Source organism: Saccostrea cucullata, unplaced genomic scaffold (genome assembly GCF_032062105.1).
Source record: "Saccostrea cucullata isolate Sc308-1 unplaced genomic scaffold, CSIRO_AGI_Scuc_v1 ctg283, whole genome shotgun sequence".
Classification (NCBI taxonomy): Eukaryota; Metazoa; Mollusca; class Bivalvia; order Ostreida; family Ostreidae; genus Saccostrea; species Saccostrea cuccullata.
The window spans coordinates 106,059-125,204 of record NW_026925137.1 but is presented as its reverse complement, the minus strand read 5'-3'; the positions used below and the strand labels follow the sequence as shown (position 1 = coordinate 125,204).

General features: G+C 33.2%; 2 protein-coding genes across 2 annotated transcripts; both read left to right on the top strand.

Annotated features, from left to right (window-relative positions):
* Positions 1 to 206: 206 nt before the first annotated feature.
* LOC134268153 (growth/differentiation factor 8-like) lies at positions 207 to 4,627 on the top strand. Its single transcript, XM_062750353.1, has 3 exons — positions 207 to 988; positions 1,482 to 1,867; positions 2,672 to 4,627. The coding sequence occupies exons 1-3, from the start codon at positions 487 to 489 to the stop codon at positions 3,065 to 3,067; spliced, it is 1,284 nt and encodes a 427-aa protein (XP_062606337.1). The 5' UTR covers positions 207 to 486; the 3' UTR covers positions 3,068 to 4,627.
* A 4,354-nt stretch (positions 4,628 to 8,981) lies between these two features.
* On the top strand, positions 8,982 to 14,288 carry LOC134268150 (growth/differentiation factor 8-like). The gene is made up of 3 exons (XM_062750349.1): positions 8,982 to 9,857; positions 10,282 to 10,670; positions 13,006 to 14,288. Exons 1-3 carry the CDS (start codon positions 9,377 to 9,379, stop codon positions 13,402 to 13,404), a joined length of 1,269 nt encoding a protein of 422 aa, XP_062606333.1. The 5' UTR covers positions 8,982 to 9,376; the 3' UTR covers positions 13,405 to 14,288.
* Positions 14,289 to 19,146: the final 4,858 nt, after the last annotated feature.

The window sequence follows — 19,146 nt, the reverse complement described above, 5'->3', positions numbered from 1 at the left end:
CTGGCACTGCGTGGAATGGTGTTAACTTCAGCAGATCAATAGTAACGTTTTTCTTTTATTTCTAGGACTTTAAAAAACCCAGTGGTCGTCAGTGATAAGGAATATAATATCTAAACAACTCCATTTCATAAGTCGAGATTCCTAAAAAAAAAAAATTATGCAGCTTGCAAGTCATTGAGGATGTCTGTTTGAAAAAAGAGAACAAGAGAAGATTGAATTTCTGAGAGGAATTTACTGAAATATCTCTTAAAATTCTTGGACAGGAATGCTTCGACCTGGAAGGAAAGAATTGACATGAAAATTTATGATGATATTGTTGCCCTTTTCTGTTCCTATAAAATAATATTGTGACCATTTTTTAATAAGGTATCACACCTGTCAAATCTTTTGGCCGAGTGTAGCTTGACCGCTGGTATAAAAGCTAGCTCTCTTTCGCCGCAGTTACTCATCTGGAACATACCGAACAACTACGATCAGCTGATTTTAATGTACAAGATGCCGGTAAACCTTCATTCCGTTTTTCATTTGATAATCTTCACAGTGGCTCTTGTTTTCTGTACAGTTATACCACAGTCAATTGATTCAATAGAGGATTTTCAACACTATGATACCGGCAATATAACCCAAGAACAAATTATGAGTATCTTATCACAAAACACCGAATCGCAAAGCGATTCAGATGGATTAAACTCTAACCGTACTCGATGTCAGAGTTGTAGAATTCGAGAGGATCAGAAAAGAATAAGAATTGAATCCATTAAAAATAGAATAGCACATGCACTGAAACTGGACATTTTGGGTATCCCTAATATCACCGACTTAAGGATCCCAAAGGTGCCATCTTATCAGAGGCTCCGTGAAAGATACGACAGCGAACAAATTATGAGTGAAATGCAAGGAGATGCACCATATTCTTATGCAGATCAAATAGAAGACGAAGAAGATGAGTTTGGACGGGCTGAAAGGACATACATATTTTCCGAAGAACGTAAGTATTTCACAATTTTATATACATATATAGCTAAAGATGTGTAAATCAATCACTATCTGAAAGTGAATTTAAATTGCATAAAGCGTTTATGGAATATAAAACTAAAGTGTTAATGGAGTATAAAACTTAAGTTAAAATTCGTTAGCCGAAGAAATGAATCATAACATTTTTTTTTCTTTTTAAAATCAATTAATATCATTACAGCATATTGAGGAATATTTTAGACAATCAATTCATATTAAAATTTAAGAAAAAAATAGACATATATTTGCATAAAATATCTTTAATGATATAAGTTTTATTTCTTTTATGCATTCACTATTCTTCTTGGTGTACTTAAATTTTCATTTTAATTTAATTTGGATCCGACATCAAATCTTTTTTTTTTTCTAACAAAGTTTAAATCCTTATTTGCCTATTAGAATCACGAAAGAATGTCACCTACAAAAAATATCACTTTTTCTAAACACAAATTTTGTTTCCATTACAGCATCAGCGGCTCTCGATATTCAGACACCTAATGCAATTTATTTCAATATGCCCACCCTGGAGAATAGAGACGTATATAAAGCACTACTGTGGGTCTATATAGCACCGCGAAGTCAATTCAACTTACCTAAAAATGTTTCGGAATTATTTTTGTACAAGATGGTCCCGCCAGGAAAACATGGCGGACCGCCAGTCAAAAGATTTATGAAAAAAAGGAAAAAGAGCATCCCGCGGACAAGCGGTTGGCACCATTTTGACATCACTAATTTGGCATACCAATGGACTTCGGATCCCGCTTCAAATCTCGGGGTGGTAGTGGAGGCATTTGACGCAGACGAAGAGAATCTTATTATTCTTCCACCCACCACTGGCATTAACGAAGGCTATGTAAGTGTATATTTTGAAGTACAATTTCAAATGAATGTGGATGAACTACTTTTAAGACAAAGAAGAACTTCAATGTATAGTAAATATTTGCATTTATTTTTATTCTTCTGTTCATTATTCAACAAATAAAACAATGAATTTAGAAATTAATGCATTAACTTACTATTAACTTTTTTCACCATACATACCTTTTGATAAAATTTATTTCAACGTAAAGTTTGTGCTTTTAATGATTTCGAAAATTTCTGATAATTTTACAAGTCTTAGAGTTGGTTTTGGGAAATCGCAAAACTATTGTGATATAGATATTAATTTTAATAAAAAAAAGTTTTAGAGGAATGTGAATCTTTTAAATAATGTGTAACTTTTAATACAAAAAGTATAAATAATTAAAATAACAAAACGCAGCATCAGCATTTCACCTTTATTGCCAGTAAGAGTGGTCAGTTGACCTAATTGATCTAGGGCAGAAAGTTGACATGCATATATTTATACACGTTTCTGCTTCTGTTGTACTTTTAGCAACTCAAAAATTAACACCTGTGCTATTTATAACTGATGGCAAATGCCCTATATTTATAGGAGTATACAGGGTTATTTATTACTTTAAAACATCTGCTATCCATTAAGTAAATGAACCGACTACACCATTTAACTTTCTCTTTATCAGAGTTAATTTAGTTATCAGTAATGAATTTAAAAATACTAATTGAACAGATTTTTTTACGCCTTTTCTTTTTACCTATGTATTGCGTAATAAATATATGTATATTTTCAATACTCTGATGAAGAATTTTTTTCTAGGAACCTAACTTAGATTTACGGACAACCACTACAGCACATGTCCGTAGAAAGCGATCAACAGGACTTACGTGCGACGAACAAAACCAGTTCGAGGCTTGTTGTCGATACCCGCTTACCGTAAGCTTTATAGAATTTGGTTGGGATTTCGTCATTGCACCTAAATGGTACGATGCATACTACTGTGCGGGGGAATGTAGGGACGAAGGAATGAGCGACCACGGACATTCGTCTGTTGTACAACAGGTGCCCGAGTCCAGGATCATCGGCAATAACCCCGGACCTTGTTGTTCCCCTGTACGGATGGCAAATTTAAGAATGTTATACTTCGATCATACGTCCAGACTTCAACTCACAACGTTACCGAGAATGAAAGTTGTTCGATGTGGTTGCTCTTAAAGACGATTTTGAAGAAAGACAAGTAGTAAAATGTGTTTGTTTTCATGAAAAGTATGGATCTAAGATCCCTGGATAGAGGGCTTCTGTGTGCCGAATGCAAAAGAAAATGTTAAATTAGACGTCTTTTTCCTGGATAGTTTTTGTTGCTTTGCAATTTTTTTTTAATATATATGTTAAACTATTTTAAACAATTCATTTAGAAACCTTTTTTGCTACTACAAAATATGAAAAATAACGTTTTTAATTTGATTGAAGGCGATTTCATATTGGTGCAAGGTATTAACCACCGATAAAGTCCACGAATGATACGTAGGAATGATAGACATAACGCCATCCATTAAAGATAAGTTTTATCATCAACCAACCACCTTTTTACAACGATACAAATAATGTCATTTGTTGAAAAAGATTTTACTCTTTTTGGTTCTTTCTGGTTGAGGTTTGGTTTTGATGAATCTCTATTGATGATAAAGCTTATTCAAAATTAAGATTTATCCATTAATGGAAGAAAAACCATTCACAGTTGCAATTTTGTATCATTGAGGAACTTTGTATTTACCAAACATTATGAGAATGTATTATATGCATATATTTTCCCATTATCTCTTCAAAATAACTTTTTGATGTTTTAGAGTTTTGCTGCGGCACGCATTTATATTGGTTAGCTATTACTTCAATGCAAGAAATATAGGGCAATTTTGATAGAAAACGAACAAGGAACGAAAAGCATTGTTTGCGGTGTTGAAATCCTTTACTTGATCTCTGGTTGAGACAGAACCTTTTATAGCTGTGTGATTTATAGTGAGTTATGTTGTGGTGCTTTTTCATAATTGTGCTTTATGTGTTGTTTTTATTATGTCTCCATTTATTTGTTAATATACAGTTGGATAGCACTTTGAGAACTCACTTATATATTGGTTGAGATGCTTTTTTGTAATTTTTGTATAGTATCCTACCAAAAATAGGAGTTTTAAAATGTTAACACTTTGTGGCTATTGGTGCAATTCAGCAGATGAAAGATTAAGTCTGTTTATTTGTTTTGTTTCTGTTTTGCATTCCAAGAATTTGTGATTAATTTGCTCCTATGGAATCTTGTTGTGAGATGTGCAATATTACTAGTTAAGCCTGACGCCTATTTTGAATAGAAGAGTGGAGATTTATATGTATAAATGACGGAGTTTTGTTTGTTGAAAAATAAATTTGCACATTTTTGATGTGCCTAAACAATATGAAAACTGTGATATTCGAAATAAAATATACATAAATATGAATAGATATAAATATCTACTTGTTGTTTTTCATTTTACAGTGAAAAATGTCTAATCAGACATTCGTGCAATCAGTCACACTGTTTATTTCCAACGTTAAATTGTTTTCCCACTTTTTAATTTTTTTTTTTACACTTTTCAATCCGACACCCTGTCTATTCAAACACAAAATTCGTCTCCCAGAGAGTTTCGGATTAGACAGGTTTCACTGTATATATGTTTTACAATTGGTACAGTTCTATACAAAAGTGACATTGTTACGAGATGTACATAAAGTTATTATTACTTGGAAATAAAAACAAAGATTTTAGCAATGATAAACACTAATGTTATCGATATATGGAATTTCAGGCATGAAACATTAAATGCTGGTATACAATTACCTCCCTTTGCGGTATACGTGAATAATTTACTGTTTATTTTAGTATGCTAAGAATATAAAATCTATTTGAATATTTTATTATGAATTTCAAATGTAAGGTTATTTCCAAGTAGCAGTTAGAGAATTAAAAAATAAAAAAATATCTTGAAAGAGCAAGAGCCACGTTGGGCATTGTTTGGCCCTGAGAATTTCTGAAAAATCAAAACCGCTCAGTTTAGGTTGCAAATGCAGTATTTATCACTTGGAGTGTTGGTGACCACGTATCTATGAATTGTGACGTAATTTTACATCTAGTCAATGCTTATGACGTCATTGCTCATTTTCCTCGTATCCTGTAAATTCCTTTGAAAATGACCCAAAGTTGAAGCATTTTTTCAATATTTCATATAAACATCTGATCCAAAATATGCAAATACATCATTTATTCTGAAGATCAAAAAACATGTTTTATTTTTTGGATGTGCTCAAATTCTTTGTAAGGTTATTTTTTCTGCAAATTTCAAGAACATTGCAATTTCTCAAAGCCTGCTTTCCAATATGAATTTTTTTAAAAAATTAAAATATATGAAATGGGAAAGAGGGTGAAATTTACCTTAAGAATATCACACTCAACAGTCACGTCACGTATATATTCTAGGGACTTATTTCATTGCAAATGATGCAAATAATAATTTCTTTAGAATATAAAGAAATTGTAAACTTTCTGTGTTGTTAAAATTTCTACATCTCTGAAACCAACCTAATTAATCTATACAAATATTTTTCACTTCAAATCCCATTTTGACGTCTCCATATCAGTGAAATATTCTGGAGAGGGACGTTAAACAGTATACAATCAATCAAATCCCATTTTTGTGAAATTTTGAATAAAAAAAGAAGACGGTCAAACTTATTCATTTTACTCATTAAAATATGACCCAACTTGTTATTTTCAAATTTTTTGAAAAAAAAAATTAGTTTGTATCATCTGTCCTTAAAATCTAAAATGTCGAAGTCATTGCAAAAAGAATTATTGAGGCTTAAATTCTAAGGCAATCCAAAACAGAGCATAAAGAAGTAAACATACACAATGCATGCTGCAAAAAACAAATTGTTTATTATTCAATAAAAATCGAACAATGTCTTCAGCTGTAAATTCCAGGAAGCAAAAGTCTTTATCTTTCCTTTTTTCCTTGAGTTTTTTTTTCAAGTCGCCACTTTCTGAATGAAAAAATTGCTGTTTTGGACATGCATCTGAGCTCTTAATTAATCAAAATTATGTTTAATTACCAACGGCTTCAAATATACCAAAAAATTCAAAATTTTTATTATGTAAGAGTAGGCGATCTTTTTATTACTTCAAGGTTCTTATGAACATTGAAAGCTTGCAAAAATATAACAATACTGTGAATCTCATTTCAATTGCTTGAAAGACAAGTATAATTTATTGACAAGTATCGAACTAGAGGTACTGTGAAGGATTTGGAGATATCGAAAAGTATTCAATATCAAAGTCCAAAAACAATACAAAATAGGAGCAGAGCAAACACGAGGTGGAATCAGGTGCCACGGAGAAGTGAGCATCCCCTGCTGACCGGTCACAGCCACCGTGTGCTCCTTGTCATGGTCGGGAAATGACGGAAATGCTGTCGTCAATTCAGTGTATAAATAATGGACTAACAATAAGTATGAAAAACTTCAGTCAGCATCTGACTCAATGATAAATTGTATTTGCTGACAAGGTCATTGTATCGACCAAAGAACTTACGAAATGATTACTTTAAACAAGACTGCTGATTTTCTTGTTTTATGAACTTGTTTGTCAATAATTTACCTCGTTTAAGAATTTGTTCATACTAAGAGCATGTTCTTGCGTATCGAATCAACTGAGATATATAAACGAGCACTAAAATCACAAAATACCCCCATAAAACATACGGAGATAACGAACAGTATTAAAGATAAAAAGTCAATAAAATATTACAAAATAGAGGCAGAGTAAAAAAGGACCTCCAAAATCAGAGGTGGAATCAGGTGCCATGAAGGAGTGAGCATCCCCTGCCGACCGGTTTTGAGTACAGAAGCAAAATCGATTTTTTAACTTCGAAAATTGGGGAGCAAATTATCACTATAAAATGATAGAAGTTGCTAAAAACAGAGGGTAGTCAGAAATGTTATGCACGTACGGATAGGGGAAGGGAGGGACGAATCAACAATTCATGCACAGACATCCTCCCCATTACTGTATACATTCGCTTTTTTGAAATTTATAGTTAGAGGGAAATGTGCATTTCTTTTTACAATACAGAGAAGTTAATGTTTAAAAAAATCAATATAAAACAAATATCTGAGAAACTTTAAATATATCTATAAGTAAAAATATTCAATGCAAGATTCCACAAGGAAAAAATCTTACAATTCTTTGATTTTTGAATGAATCAGAGAAGTTTTTATGAACATTTTCAATTATTTAACGCCTGATTTTTCAGAACCTGAGAAAAGGACTACCTTATTCCCATTTTCTTAATTCTTCTGTTAAAATAGTAACATGTATTTTTTACTATTTTTTTTTTTGGAAAGAATATATTCATAGCGATAGTTGTCACTCATCTCAAGATGGAACAATTAATCTATCAGGTTTGAAAACATAGGAGCAGATTCTTGACAGTGGAACGTCAAAGTGGAGTGTTCTTTGGCATTTTTAACATCCAGAAACTACTTTTATTACCAAGTGATGATATATTGTATACAAAACCCATCATCACTGCAAAGCAGCGTGTCACCTTTCTTATCAATTCCACATTCACGCTGAGGGAAAAATAATGACACACGCTGATGATTGACACCCTTTGGACATCATGATCTAAAGGTCAGAATTACTGAGATGCCTAATATTAATTATAGGAATTATATATAGGTAGTGTATGAAAAAATACATTATTTAATTCTTACATTCCGAAATTAAACACTATAATTAAGATCTAAAGGCCAGAATTACTGAAATGCATAATATTTATTATAGAAATAAGATGTAAGCACTTCATAAGAAACATTTAACTATTTCCACTTGAAATACCATGCTTTCATTTCATTTGAGATTTTAAAAACTATATATTTAAAGAATACTTTTTTCTATATTTAATACAAATGGGTTGATGTAAACAAGGAAAAAGTCCCATTCATTGATTAATATTGACTCAATGACTTGTTTGTAAATGTGTATACGATTTTCTGCTTCTGATGAAGAAAAATAACATTAAAATAATTTTCAAAATTGAGCTATCCGCCATAAATTTAACGCAGATTATTACAATAATATATTATAGTTTCATAAACACCCAGGGAGCAATTCCATTTATTTTCAGGGGTAAGGAAGTTACAACCATCCATTTAATTTGAGGGGGAATACCAAGCAAAGACTACCAGATAAGAAAAAAAGGAAAGGAATCATGAGATATAATTACATGTAGTGAGTTGGTCCATACATAAAGTAGCCATTTCTCAATTATATATTGGAAAATATTGTCACAAATCCCTTTTCTCCTCTTCTCTTGGCCCTCGATTCCTTATGGACGATGTTTTATATAAGAATTTTTTTTCTTCAAAATACTGAATCTAGTCAAAAAAGCACAAAGGGAACCTCTAGACCCCCCTTCTCTCTAGGTGGGATCAAGTGCCTGTTAGAAATAAGCATACCTACCGAGATACCATTTCTGTATGCCTTGTATGGTTATTTTATCAGTGCTAATAAGTTTTGTTTAAAAACAGAAGTCTTCTCGCAAAGCCCTTAGGAACTGGTTTATATCTTTTGGCACTGTATTTAAAATTGTACATGTATATGTTTTAAAATTCCATTATTTGATAAAACTCACAATTCACATTTCTATGTTCTAAGATTTGAGAACTTAATATGTTGTTTAAATAGTTGATCTCAATTTTTCTAAATTAAATCACTCCTCTCTAAGAACTTGATGTCTTAAGTTGTAATTTTGAGTGTTTGACAGACATTCCTGAATTTCTCAATTACACTCTGAATTTACGCAGCAAAAAAGTGTACATTAAGGAATTCAACAGAAGAAACCTATCAGTAGCGTATCTTTTAAACATCCCGAATGCAGCACACATGAGATGCCTTCTCAAATTAATCAAAACGACCCTCTTTGACCCGTTAAAGTTTTATTACCTGTTAATTAATGATAAAAGATGTGTGTCATGGCCTTCCTTTATAAAAAGTTCACAATTTCAACATGCATGTTTCATTCTATCCCCAATCGATATTTCTGCAGGATGATTAAAATCTTACGTCACACGACCATGCCTTTTAATTTCAGTTGGCTCCACTCGGAATGAATCAGTTTTCAAAATATTCATACATTCTCAGAATAGGCGTTAAGATATTTATTTCTTTAATTGTGGATATCACATTCCGTTTAGTTTTCCATTTTTCAATCTTCCTACGAGAAATGTTTGTGTGAATTAGGAACTTAAAAAAAAGTGAAAGCATCAATGGATTTATTGTTATTTCGTGTTTAGTCTTTTTTAAGACACTTCAATATTTATGAGCGACATAGTGTTTTCTTGTCATAACGGCCGGTATATCTTGACCGCTGGTATAAAAGAAACGGCGCGAATTCCTTCAGGGCATATCCCGCGTACGATCAGCTGATTTTAAAGTGCAAGATGTATTCTTTTCTGATCTCATTTATTTATACGTCTACGTATTTAACAATTATAGGCATTTGCTCAGTGATACCACAAGCAGATAATATTACGGAACCAAATGGACAATATAATACAAGCGATATGGATTTTGAGCAACTAGTTCATCTTTTTCAACAGAATACTGACTACTCAGAAACAGATGGTAATGTACAACGATGCCGCACTTGTCACATTCGCGAACACCAAAAGAGATTACGGATCAACTCCATAAAAAGTAGATTATCTCATGCTTTAAGGTTGGATGTTTTAGGATTACCAAATGTAACACGGACAAGATTTCCCAGAATTCCATCCTATGAAAGATTACGACATCAGTATGAAAACGAAATTAATTTAGAAGAAATGCAATATGACCAACCATATTCATACACAGAACGAATTGAAGATGAAGAAGATGAATTTGGTAGAATGGAGAGAACATTTATATTTTCTGAAGAACGTAAGTCATCTGCTAGCAACGACTAAATCAATGTCTGTCATTTGTGTTTAAAAAGAAAAAAAGTTCTCACTTACAAATTAAGAAATCTATTATTCTATTATTCTTAAAATATTCAACTCATTAAATAAAATTAAACTTATTGAATGTATGTTCAGTTGCTCTTGAGACACAATATTCTTAAACATAAAAATGAATAAGAAACGTAACTTCTACTTCATTTTTTAAAAGGATAAATTAAAATTTAGTCCCGTAACATGATCCCGATTTTTAAGCTATAAAATCATGAAATAGGATAGAGATAATAAAGGCTATTTTTCTTCTTGATATATCTTTTGAGAAGAGAAATAAAATAAAAATCTCCTATTTACTGCACAGAAAAAAATTTCAAATGCTTATATCAGGCGTTTTTGGTCCTAAATTTCAGCGCCAACGTCCTTATTAGTGGAAGCACCGAATGCAGTGTATTTCAACATACCAGTGATGGAAAATCAAGAGGTACACAGGGCACTCCTATGGGTTTACATAGCACCACCACTAAGACAATTCAATTTACCCAAAAACGTGTCAGAACTTTTCCTCTACAAGCTTGTTCCTCCAGGAAAACGTGGAGGGCCCCCTGTCAAAAGGTTTTTAAAAAGAAAGAAAAAGAATATCGCGGAGACCATCGGCTGGCATCATTTTGATATTACTGATCTCACTCAGCAGTGGGCCTCCGATCCATCGTCTAACCTGGGTGTAGTGGTGGAAGCTTTTGATGGATATAATGAGAATCTCATTGTCCTGCAAAACGGAACGACAAATAACAGTGGCTACGTGAGTGTTGTCATTTGTTAAAGCATTATTAGTTAAATCACTGAAAATATCTAGATTTCTTCATTTTTACAAACACAGCTAGCAATCTCAATATTCTCTAGAAGATATTTTTGATTCAAATGCATCTTTAATACAATTATTTGATCAGATCAATCTCTCGAAAGCGTTTGATCATAACGGGTTTGAAGTTAATATGACTTTAAAAACAAATGTTTTTCTTTTAAAAGTCTCAAGGGGAAAATTGTTTCTTGTGTATAGTCCTTTTAAGTGCCCCTCGGACAGATGTAACATTAATATAGATAAAATCTAAATACTTATCCAACCTTTCTTAATCTACGTTAGCAAAATCATTTGTGGAAGAGGACAAGTACAAGTAGTATTTCTTATTAATATGAGGATCGCCCCGACTTGATTTATACACCTGTGATAACAAAGATGTTTAAAATCTAGAGAAACTTTAAAAGAAGCATTCAAAATATAGAATAAATTAAAGCACAGTACACTTATCCGGAAACTTCAGTTACATTAAATGATATAGAAATGAATACAGGTAAAGTTAGACACATATTTATTAAATAAAACAAAAATTTAAAAATGAATTTCAGTGTAAAAGGGGTCCTTCGGATGAGACCTTAAAAACCGAGGCCCCGTGTCAGCGGCAGGCGTTGGCACGATAAAGATCCCTCACTGCTCAATGGCCCTGAGTGCCGAGTAAAGGTCAAAGTTTGAAGCCCTTCACCGGCATACGGTGACGTCTCCATATGAGTGAAAAATTCTCGAGAGGGACGTTAAACAATATACAATCAATCAATCAATCAATCAGTGTAAAAGTTATTCTGTACGAAAATCTGTACGAAAATCAGACCTTGATGGAATATACTGCATTCCACTCAGTCATGCAATTTTCAAACAAATCATGAATTAAATATATTTGATCGGGATAATGGATGATTAAATACGTACCTAACGCTTTGAATGATTAAACAATAAAAATAAAATAAAGACGTTGATATACGACTATGACTCGACAGTTAATAATTACTCAAAAAAAAATTACGTGAATGAACAAAAAGAATGAAATACTGTAAAATCACAAATTTTCGAGGTTTGTAAAAAAAAAAAAAAAAAGATTGATATTTGGTGATTCGATTTATAGTGTTGGGTAATAGTGCAAATTAAGTTTTACATTTCGTGGTGGTCATGAGTTAGTGGGTCCCTCCATACCGCGAAAACAACGAAAATTAAACACCAATGAAAATTATATGGAAATAACGAAAGCATTCATGCTCATTAAACAATACAAAATTGGAGCATAACAAACACAGATGCCATGGAGGAGTAAGCATCCCCTGCCGGCCGGTCATACCAGGCATGTGCCATTCATCATGATATAGAAAAAAAACGGGGGAATCCGTTGACAATCGATGTGTAAATGATTGCATAAAAATTAGCTAGTATGAAAAACGCCAGTCAGCATTTGACTTAATGATAGATTGTATTTGCTGATAAGATAATTGTATCGACCATAGAACATAGAAATGACTCAAAACAAGACTGATGATATTTTTTGTTTCAATTTCTTTGTCAATGACAACAACTTCTCGTTACAAAAATTGTTTATATGTAAGGCATGCTCTTGCGTATCGAATCAACTGACAGATAAAAACACGTATGCATGTGAGAAGGGTATCATAAGAGTATATTGCTGCATAAGTAAAGGTGGCTGACGATTGAAAAGTTAAAGTTATCACATTTCTCAGAAATGTTTTTTGCTAGTTATCTCCATATCCTTCAGATTACCAATGACGTCGACTTTTTCTAAAACAAATATCGAAATATGAAATAAATGTGTCAGACGCTGTGGTATAATTTATTTCAAGCTCGCTGATATACCTTGTCGAAATAAGAACGGAAATAACCATTGATAGTTGACAATACGTCGTCGATATATCAAAATTTCGAGTTGGAAATCACACCAAGTGATTCAAGTATAATCATTTAAACAAATTCATTTCCATATAAATACAAAAATAGGTCTACTAATAACGAGAGGCAATTGGTATCCACGGGAATTTCATTAAATTTTTGAAGAACTTTACAAAAAAAGATTACCTGCTACATGTACCTATTCAATTTCTTCTTAAGTGATCCTAAATTGACCTATTTCTAAGGTTCTTAAACTAGCAAGTTAGTTAGTAAAAGTATAAGTAAGCTAGCAAAAATAATACAGGTAGTTTAATTCTGTTTATGAATTGTTAGACCTTTTCTGTTGTTTTAACAATCACTTAGATCATCCTTTACTCAAAATAAAAAAAAAATCATTTCTATTTCACAGGAACCCAACCTTGACTTCAAGACCATTACGATTCTTCATAATGAAAGAGAAAAGAGATCTACGGTTTTAAACTGTAATGAACAAAATCAGTTTGATACATGCTGTCGCTACCCCTTAACCGTAGATTTTGTGGAGTTTGGTTGGGATTTTGTCATTGCACCACAGCGATACGATGCATTTTATTGCGCGGGAGAATGCCGTGATGAGGGTTTGAGTGAATCCGGTCACTCCGCCGTAGTACAACAGATTCCAGAGTCTAGAATGCTCAGCACAAACCCTGGACCATGCTGTACTCCTGTTCGAATGGCGAATCTCAAAATGCTTTACTTTGATCATGAATCAAGAGTTCAGTTGACAACGCTTCCAAGAATGAAAGTTGTCCGCTGTGGTTGTGCTTAACGTCTTAACTGTTGTGAATCTGATTTACTTTCAGTAAAAAAAATCTCACTGCTTTATCTGCAGTTTGTATATTCAGGAAAAATGTTCCTGTTATTTGTTTGCCCCAAATTTTCCTGATGTCAATAATCCCGCTTAAAGCAACAATCGTCACTTTCTAGGGAGCATATTGTTCAATGAAAATTGTGGATTTTTGAAAAGAGTCCAAAAGTATCCATTGATGGGACTACGTTGTGCTTTCATGTGAAGAGCAAATGAACAGTTCAAGACTGTTTTGTTTTCTTCCTCTCCCAAGGAGTATTTGTCGAATAGGGCATTTGTTTGTTATGTATACAGAAATCCTTAACTGATCTCTTTTTTCCACATCGTTTAGGACATGTTATAGTCTTGTATGGTGTGAAATTGTTTTGTTTCAATGTAAGCTTGTACATTTTAAATTTATTTGCGTTATGCATTCTGTTATATTTTTGTTCATCCTTATGTCATTTTATTATTATTATTTTTAAATGATGTGAAACTACTTTTTTCAATATTTTCCAATATATTGCTGAAAGGGCAAAAAAACAATCAATTTAATATATATGTTTATACACATATTTGTTTAAAAAATGGCCAAATGACTGCAAAGTCTGAAGTAGTGATTATCAAAGGTTCAAAATCACATCTATTTTTTTTAATTAATGCAGATAATTTCATACATTTTTCGTCACTTGCATTCCAGAGCAATATTATAAATGCATATATAGAAAAAATGTTTAAAAAAAAAATTTGACAAATCATATGTTGATGCTATTAACCTTTACAAAATGTGTTTGCACAACTATTGTGCCTAAGTAAAATTCAACTGTGATAACTGTTATAAAATAAACGGCTTCTTCTAAAAAAAACTGTTTCTGATATATTTACTTTCAGCAGTTTTTGCCTACATGATATCGCTATTAAGAAGACTATGTTTTCTTCGTCTTGTGCTTTTCAAATCATACATGTCACCCACGTGGTGCAGCGATAAGAGCAATTTTGTTAAGAGTTGCGGAAGAATTGATTGATTTATTGATTTTATGTTGTTTAACGTCCCATTTGAGAATGAATTTTTCACTCATATAGAGCAATCGGAGTTCCTCGGATGACTCGTACCTCGCACATAACCTCGGACGTCAACGAAGCTGATTCAGTCATGTGATCTTATTTGAATTTCATTTAAATATTATACTTTTGAAATCCGAGTTTGATGCACGCCCAACACTGTGTTCTTGCTTTCAAAGAATACTAACATTTGGTTGTAATTAACAAGGCCATTTTTCTAAGAGCAGTGAGTGACAAGGCAGTTTCCGGCGGAGAAATGTAGCGATATTCCTCCACCTATCACATCCGAGGTTTGAATGGAGCCAAAGTACTTCGTATGCCGGTGAAGGGCTTCAAATTTATAACTTTGACACAGGCCATTGAGCAGTGAGGGTTCTATGTTTTAAGATCATATCCTAAAGACCCATAACTTTCACTTCTAATGCCGAGCGCTTGGCGAAGGAACAGTCACTACCTTTGTTTACGTTTAAGGTTTGACGCGGCGCCGTGAACGAGAATTGAACCCGGGCCTACCGATCATGAAGCGAACGTTCTACCACTAGATTGATCTGACCGGTTTGCCGAATGATGAGTTGATCCTCATGCATCGCATATTTGTATCCCGCTGCGGTAAATGGAGATTGGGGCTTCAGGTAAAACCATATACTGTAAAATCACATATTTTCGGGAGGTCCAATTTTCGTGGCTTGAGGAAAAAATGTTGGTTCCTGGGGATTTGATTTCGTGGAAGAAGAACTTTCTAGTAGTTGTGCATATGAAATTTTACATTGCGTTGTGGGCATGAATTCCTTGGTCTCCTCATACCTCGAAAACAACGAAAATTAAACCCCCACGAAAATTAGTGATTTTACAGTACTGGAAATTCGAGGACCATGGGCAGTAATAGTCTGGCAAAAAAGAGATTCCTCACTGTTCAATGGCCTTCAGTACCAAATAAAGATCTTATTCGTAGCACTCGACGGAAAGTGGTTTCTTCATATCGAGAAAAAACATTCATGCAAAAAACTATCATGCAAAAAGTGTTGCATCAAAAATTAACAATTTAAATTTTAATATATATTTAAACTACTACATGTACTAGTAACCCCAAATTAGGGAATGAAACCTGGGGTCATGAATTATATGTTTTTTCAGAGGGCTCATTTCTCATTAAGTCATGCAAATGAAGACGACAACGAAAGATGATTTTAATGCATTTTCAATACATGTCTTATTTCGCCCCAAAATGGGGCCGTAACCTAGAGATCACGGTATAATAAATTTCAGAGATTTGATACAGGGTATTGCGTAATGTTGCTATGCCAACAATTTAACTGAGTAAAGCTCATAAGGAGTAAATGATTGATTATTGTTGTTTTACGCCGAGTCGGCAATATATCAGCTATATTTCGGAGTTATGAACTTAAGTACTGTATGAACGGTTTCATAAGGAGTTAAGAAAATACCATAAATTTAAGCTAATGACTGTCGTAGACCACAAAATTCAGATGTTTCTTTAACCTTTAATAGGAAATGTTTCATAGCAACATTGGTTCAGCTGTCAAGAAAAGATGCTAAAAAATTTCAATTGACGTCAGATACTAAAACATGAAACTGAGACAAGCTAATTAGAAAAATACATTTTAAAAGAAATAATGATAAAATTAGCAATTTAGCCAAACATACAAATGGGCAGCTAAAATGTATGTACATATATATATGAACATTTTTTTTAAGAAAATGGAATTTTACTGTTTTTTTTTTTCAATTCCAATGATCAACCTAATCTTTTTTTCAGAATACATTCTGGTGCATAATCATATAATTGAAAATAATATAAACTGAAAAAATTTAAACCTACTTCGTAACGAAAACCTATTCCAATACACAAACAAGAGGCCCAGGGGCCACACCGCTCACCTGAGCACATCGGCTAGGAAAAAGCACATATCAGATCAGAACTGAAAGTTTACTGGGGGGGGGGGGGGCTTGAATTTAAACCCCTCCCAGGGGTTCATCATTTGAACAAACTAGAATGTACACTACCTGACAATGATTCCATATAAATATCACTAATCATGGCTTTGAAGTACTTGAAAAGAAGATTTTAAAAGGTTTCCCTATATATTCCTATATAAAACTTTGATCGGCCATATTGGCCCCACCCTAGCCCTGGGGGTCTTGATTTGAACAAACTTTAATCTACACTACCTGAGGATGATTTCACATGAGTTTCATCTTTCCTGGCCCAGTGGTCCTTAAGAAGAAGATTTTTAAAGATTTTTCCTATATATTCCTATGTACATGTAAAACTTTGATCGGCCATTTTGGCCCCATCCTAGCCCCGGGGGTCATGATTTGAATAAACTTGAATCTACTCTACCTGAGGATGATTCCACATGAGTTTCATCTTTCCTGGCCCAGTGGTTCTTGAGAAGAAGATTTTTCCTATATATTCCAATGTAAAACTTGGATCGACCATTTTGGCCCCATCCTAGCCCCGGGGGTCATGATTTGAACAAACTTGAATCTGCACTACCTGAGGATGATTCCACATGAGTTTCATCTTTCCTGGCCCAGTTGTTCTTGAGAAGATTTTTTAAGATTTTTCCTATATATTCCTATGTAAAACTGGGGTGGGCCATTTTGGCCCCACCCTAGCCCCGGGGGTCATGATTTGAACAAACTTGAATCTACTCTACCGGGGGATGATTCCACATGAGTTTCATCTTTCCTGACACAGTGGTTCTTGAGAAGAAGATTTTTTAAAAATGCCATTAATTTTTCTCTAATTCATAATTATCTCCCCTTGGAAAAGGGTGTGGCCCTTCATTTGAACAAACTTGAATCCCCTTCACCCAAGGATACTTTGTGCCAAGTTTGATTGAAATTGGCCCAGTGAATCTTGAGAAGAAGATGAAAATGTGAAAAGTTTACGACGACAACGACAACGACTACGACAACGACAGACAACGGACAAATTTTGATCAGAAAAGCTCACTTGAGCCTTCGGCTCATACTATACAGAAATTTTATACTTAAAGCTATTTTTCTCCTTAAGAAAACAATATAAGATAGACGCCTTTTTTAAAAAAGAAAATTCAGGGAAAAAAAACAGGAAAATAATTACTATAGGTGTACTTTATGACCACTGAAAAAAAAATTCTCCATCGAAAACTTGCATAACAACTTTGAAGAAGAACGAACTTGATGTACTGCATTGAATTAATATTTTATGGTTAAATGCAAGGCCACTGAGTGATTATACTTCATATCTGAAGTATACTATCCAGTATTTAAGTTAAAGAGGACCCCTATTTAATTGTCTATATATCAATCCATATAGCAGCATTTGACAGGTGCTTCATTGCAGGGGATGTACCTGCTGAAGTTTATGGCACGTGTCACTCACAAGTAGGAGATTTGAATGTATTCATATTAAAGAAGATTTTTATTTGCTTACCTGGGGGTAGAATTTATCCTTTTCAGTAAACTTCGCGTGTCATCTGATATTTCACACCATTTAGTTCATTTGACATTTTTTACATACATTAATATATTCAACAGATATTCCATTTTTCCTAAGCATTTGGGGGTGGGGTATATGCGGGGTTTTTTTGTTTGTTTGTTTTTTTGCGTTCAAATTTCTAAAGCGTACCTATATCTTGTATTTTATAAATTATATCTGAAAGCAATAGAAAAAAATGTATGTGTCTGAAACCATAATGATGAACCAAACTTTTCTTTAAAAATATCAGCAAGGAAACCCATGCAGTCTATAATGCAAGGTCATCATTTAGATGAAGGTTGAAATAAAAGCCTTGCCCTGACTTTAAACCTCCAAAGTTCAAGAGTTTACTAGACTGCTTAAGATGAAAAAAATAATAAAGTATTTTGGTATAAAAAGAAGGCGAAGAATAACACAAATAAGTTATGTATTGATTTCATTTATAACAGCAATTATAATGCATGAGAAATATAACTAACGAATGAATGAAAAGATTATAGTATAACCCCAAAAGAAAAAGAACAGAAATCATGGAGACAATTCAAAACCAAGCAATGAACAAGTAATGAAATGATCATAAAATCTCATAATCGCCAAACAACATCATAATGGAATGGAGTAAAAGAATAAACATTCTTAGTTCACATTTCCTACTCATGTGTTCATGGTAAACTTTTTTTTCTCTACACATCATAATCCCGAATATCTACCTTGATTAAACGTAACCGAAGGTATTTGTTAAATCGTTTTGATTACACTGAAAATTTTAGCTTTAATCGATTAATGTATATGTATTATTATGATTATTAGTAATCGATTATAGATTACTAAGACTGTGGGGATTACTACAGCATGACCGATTCTGATGCATTTGATCATACATAAGTTTTGCCACAAAAACAATACCAGAATTTTAAAACAATTATCTCTCTGATGAAGTTAAACATTATCTTGCTTAAATATGACAACGGAAAAAAAACAAAGCATAATATTTTGTCATTATAAAAAGGGCGAAGATAGGAAAATAATCTTTCACAAAAATCCTGTAAACAAAGCCTTCATGAAGAGGACAACAATGCATACCCCTTGACACACCAAAGGGTGGGATCAAGTGCCTATACGAATTAACTATACTCATCAACTTCGTCAACTCCTATGTATTTCAAGTAAATACG

What these genes read in the sequence shown, in the direction of transcription:
- LOC134268153 (XM_062750353.1), top strand. Translation starts at nt 487, where the DNA reads ATGTACAAGATGCCGGTAAACCTTCATTCCGTTTTTCATTTGATAATC. An exon ending in ATACATATTTTCCGAAGAAC is followed by an intron (nt 989 to 1,481) that starts GTAAGTATTTCA and finishes TTTCCATTACAG; the next exon opens with CATCAGCGGCTCTCGATATT. An exon ending in CTGGCATTAACGAAGGCTAT is followed by an intron (nt 1,868 to 2,671) that starts GTAAGTGTATAT and finishes ATTTTTTTCTAG; the next exon opens with GAACCTAACTTAGATTTACG.
- LOC134268150 (XM_062750349.1), top strand. Translation starts at nt 9,377, where the DNA reads ATGTATTCTTTTCTGATCTCATTTATTTATACGTCTACGTATTTAACA. An exon ending in ATTTATATTTTCTGAAGAAC is followed by an intron (nt 9,858 to 10,281) that starts GTAAGTCATCTG and finishes CCTAAATTTCAG; the next exon opens with CGCCAACGTCCTTATTAGTG. An exon ending in CGACAAATAACAGTGGCTAC is followed by an intron (nt 10,671 to 13,005) that starts GTGAGTGTTGTC and finishes TCTATTTCACAG; the next exon opens with GAACCCAACCTTGACTTCAA.